Here is a 4,592-nt window from a genome sequence, read left to right on the forward strand (position 1 = left end):
GGCATTCTGGGTTCCTACAGAGTCTGGAGTTGCAGAATTACAAATGTGTGAGCAGCACAAGAGCTGAAATCCTGAGGCATTGGTGTCAAACCCGGCTGACCTCCTCCTCTCTGTGCCGCGGCCGTTTCCAGGTTTGGCATGAACCACGACGGCGTCGGCAACAGCTGCGGCTCGCGGGGGCAGGAGACGGCCAAGCTGATGGCTGCTCACATCACCATGAAGACCAACCCGTTCGTGTGGTCCACGTGCAGCAGGGATTACATCACCAGCTTCCTAGAGTAAGGAATCCACCTCTCCCTGCCCTTCCTCCAGCCTCCCCCAGTCTCTTCTGAGAGTGGGGAAAGCCAAACAAAGCCCCCAAATCCCCCAGCACTTTCTCTCTTGTCTCCCAGAGCCACGTTCTTGCCTTCTTTTAGGCTTTCCTGTGTTTTTCCTGCCTGTTGAACATCTAAACCCATTTGTGTTGCAGCTGGGAGAGCTTTATTTGGGTTCCCCACATCCAGGAACTTCCCAAACAGATCAGTCCCTCCTGGAGGCATTTGGGTGGTTCTGAAGTGAAGGAATTGCAGGGAAGGGTTGGTGTGATGGGGAAGGAGGGTCTGGGGACAGGATTGGGTCTGCGTGGTGCAGGCGCTTTCTCCAGGCAGTGAGGAGGAGTTTTCAGTGTGAACAAGCAAAGCAGGGCAAAGATTTTGGTTTTCTTTTTTTCCAAAGCACCTTTAGGATTCAGGAGAGGGACAGGACAAGGGGGGATGGATTCAAACTGGAAGAGAGCAGTTTAGATTGGGTATTAGGAGGAATTTCTTTGTTGTGAGGGTGGGCAGGCCCTGGCCCAGGGTGCCCAGAGCAGCTGGGGCTGCCCCTGGATCCCTGGCAGTGCCCAAGGCCAGGCTGGACATTGGGGCTTGGAGCAGCCTGGGACAGTGGGAGGTGTCCCTGCCCATGGCAGGGGGGGGGCTGAGATGAGCTTTAAGGTCCCTCCCAACCCAAAGCATTCCATGATTCCATGATTTAGGCTCCTAAATCCCAGAGTTTCAAGGCTGTCATCACGCCTGAGCCAAACCCTTGTGCAGGGTTCAGGCAGCCCCTGGGTTTCTATCCCAAAACAATCAGTGGGGATCCATTTCAGTGAGGTTCTTTGTAGGACAATGGCACTTCCTGAAGGAAGGACTGGCAGGGCTTAAGGGACAACGGGAAGCAGCACAAGTGTGGGGTCAGTGTGGAGGGAAGCCCCCAGGGAGTCTGAGCAGCAGAGCTCAGCTCCTGGAACGCAGAAAGAGGAGCAGCCACGGCTCCTCCCCGAGGGGCTCCCTCTGTCCTGCAGGGCTCGGCCAAACCTCGTGGCTCAGCAGCAAATCCCACATCTGTCCTGCAGCTCGGCCATGGCCACGCCTGTCCCCCACGCTGGTGACCGAGGCACGTGGCACGGCCAGGCTGCCTCGTCCTCCGCTGACCCCGAGCTCCTGGCAGGGCTGCAGGAGGATGGAGAGTTCATTCCCGCTCCTCATGCTCCGTGCTGGCCACCCCGGGCTCCAGGAGCCTCCACTGGCACATGGGGTGTGCAGGATTTGGGGCTGGGGGTGATGACAGCACCCTTGATTTAGGGGGAGCTCAGAGAGCAGCGGGAAAAGGGGAGGGAGAGGCGTTTCTGGCCGAGTTTGGATGCTCCTACAGAGCTCTGGCGAGCAGGAGGTCGGGCCTGGAGCTGCTGGCGGGTGACCCGGGCGGAGCAGGGACAGCAGGAGCTGGCACAGCTTCACACCCACTGTGCTGAGGACACAAAAGGCTGGTGTCACCCTCCCTCCTGTCCCCATGGGCACATGGGAACAGCCTCAGGCAGCTGGGGGGGTCACTGACCCTCTCTGTGCTCATGTCTCAGGGAAAGATGCGATCTCCATGGATAATTTCCTGTCCTGATCCTATTACCCAAGCGGAGCAATTCTCCGGGATTGAACCCCTTGCTCAGCGCACCTTTGGATGATCTCGAGGAGCGTTTGGACAGCGCTCTCAGGGATGCCCAGGCTGGGGTTGTTGGGGTGTCTGGGCAGGGCCAGGGGCTGCACTGATGATCCCTGAGGGTCCCTTCCAGCTCAGGATATTCCTGGGATTCTGTGAACCCTCAGATCAACACCTCCAGAGTTACCTTGGAACCAGGATGTGCTTCCCAGCCTGGGGTGCACAGCTGGAGGGATTTCAGAGCTGCTTCTCTTGCCCAGAGCAGACCCAGATTTGTCCTCTCAGCCCCAGCAGAGCTGGGGGTGGCGGCTGCCGATCCCATCCCGGTGCTCTCTCTCCCCTCGGCCTTCCTGAGCTCTGATTCTCCCTCTCTGGTTGCAGCTCCGGGATGGGACTGTGCCTGAACAATGCTCCTCCCAAGCAGGATTTCATCTACCCCACGGTGGCTCCGGGCCAGGCCTACGATGCCGACGAGCAGTGCCGCTTCCAGTACGGAGTCAAATCCCGCCAGTGTAAATACGGGGTAGAGAGCCTTCCTGCTTTACTATCGGTTCCCAGGGCCGGAGGAGGGGGGACGGGGGGAAGGAAAGGTCCATGGGGCTGTCCCTGCTGCCCACATCCCTGTCCTGCCCCAAACCAGGGGCACTGTGGAGTTCCCGGTGAGCTCCGTGCCGTGCTTCCCTGGGAGAGCACTCAGCAGGGGGTGTCCCATCCGTAAATGTTGGTCCCAGCCCAGTTTGGATCAGGTTAATCCCACGGGAAGGGATTTCTTGCCTCTTCCTTGGCTGCTGGTGGTCCCTAAGGCCCCACCCATGCAGCTTCCCCTCTCTTTGCATGAGGACATATTTTCCATAATCCTCACCAGAAGTCATCGTGCTGCTTACTCAAACCCAGGGCAGTGGTGGAGTCCCCATCCCTGGAAGTGTCCAAAAACGTGTGGCTGTGGCACTTGGGGACATGGTTTAGTGGTGGGCCTGGCAGTACTGGGTTGCTGGTTGGACTTGCTGATCTTAGAGGGCTTTTCCAAGCTGATTGCCATGATTCCATGACAGGAGGAGAAAAGTCTTTGTCCCAGGTGAGGTGAGGGATGTGCTGGAGGTTGCTGCCCACGTGAGCCCCATCCCCACCACCTCACTGCCATCCCCTGGTCTCTGAACGCAGAGAACCACTGAAAGGAAAGGCTGCTCCAGGAGAAAAGAGGGTCTGAGCTGGGCACTTTGCTGTTCTTCATGTCCTGAACGTTGCCAAGGGCCTGAGCAGAGCCCCTCTGCATGGAAGGGCTGCCTGAGCTCCTCAAAGCACCCACGTTCCTTTAGGGAAAACAGAGGAGCCAGCAGTGGGATGCACAGGCAGCAGGGGCACATTTCCTCATGGGAAAGGTGGCCAGGGGTTGGAAGGGGCTGCCCAGGGAGGTTTGGAGTGCCCATCCCTGGGGGTGTCCAAGGAACGCCTGGACGTGGCTCTCAGTGCTCTGGGCTGGCTGAAAATCTGGGGGTCAGTCAAAGGTGGCACTTGATGATCTCAGAGATCTTTTCCAGCCCCAGTCCATGCCCTGGAAAGCTGTGAAGGAGCAAACACAGCAGCTCAGGGTTTAATTTCTCTGTCACTGTGCAAAGCCCAGCCCAGCTCTGCTGAGTGCCCCGGGATGAGCCAGGCTGTCACTGAGGGATGGTCCCACACTGCCCCACCACCTGGAGGTGTCCCCCTCTCATCCTGGTGAGAAAAGGGCAAAGCTGATGCCTTGAACAGGGCCCAGGGGCCTGGAGCCTGCTGGACATGGGGCAGATGCAGCAGGAGCAGTCTGACCCCAAAGAATGGTGTCCCATGGTCGTGGTGTCCCATGTCAGGTGCCACCCACCAGGGTCTGTGCCCCTGCTCAGCTGAGCCACAGGCAAGAATGGGAACTTCCCCTGGCTCCCAGTTAATTTTTAGCCCAGGCAGACGCTTCCTGTGTATATCCAAGGATCACAAAAGATTCCCGCGGTGACCCCTCCAGCCCTGTGGTGGTTTGGGATAAACCCAAAGGACACCAGGGCTCGATTGTGTGCGGGTAAATCCGGGCCAGTGTGTGAGCCCACCCTGTTGCCCTGGACACAAACCCCAGAGGGATGGAGCCAGCAGGGCAGCACCCCTTCCTGCAGGCTGGGAGAGGGGGTGATGGATGGGTGTCACGAGCATGGAGATGATTCCAGGGCAGGCTGGATGAGGCTTGGAGCAACCTCATCTAGTGCAGGTGTCCGGGGCTGGAACAAGGTGATCTTTAAGGTCACTTCCAACCCGAACCAATCCGAGAGTCGATGGTTGGAGCTGGGAGGTTACCAGGAAGCCCTTGGTGACAGGAAAAGGGGCTCCTGCTTCCCAGTGGTCACTCTGGCTCTGCCAGAGCCTGAAGATGGGAAAGACTCTCTCCTTCCCCTGCTTAAAGCCATCTCCAGCTGGGCTTGGGCGAGGGAGGTGGGAGCCAAATTCCCTTTGCAGCTCTGACCCGAAGCCCTGGCACGGACCCCGCCCGGGTTTCCCTCTGCCAGCTCTCCCTGGGGCACTCTGGGGGCTGGAGGGGAGCAGAGCAATCCCAGCTCATCCTTCACAGAGGATTCCCAGTCTCTGACTCAGCCTCTCCTGGGGGGATCAGTGCT

General features: G+C 58.7%; 1 protein-coding gene across 1 annotated transcript in view; it reads left to right on the top strand.

Annotated features, from left to right (window-relative positions):
* Positions 1 to 4,592, top strand: part of ADAMTS10 (ADAM metallopeptidase with thrombospondin type 1 motif 10) — a 44,934-nt gene that overhangs the window by 16,998 nt on the left and 23,344 nt on the right. Inside the window, exons 8-9 of the mRNA XM_017743792.1 lie at positions 132 to 278; positions 2,338 to 2,479. Of these exons, the coding sequence (XP_017599281.1) occupies positions 132 to 278; positions 2,338 to 2,479 (289 nt within the window). The remainder of the gene's footprint in view (positions 1 to 131; positions 279 to 2,337; positions 2,480 to 4,592) is intronic.

The sequence above is a fragment of the Corvus brachyrhynchos genome, unplaced genomic scaffold, assembly GCF_000691975.1.
Source record: "Corvus brachyrhynchos isolate BGI_N302 unplaced genomic scaffold, ASM69197v1 scaffold219, whole genome shotgun sequence".
Taxonomy (NCBI): domain Eukaryota; kingdom Metazoa; phylum Chordata; class Aves; order Passeriformes; family Corvidae; genus Corvus; species Corvus brachyrhynchos.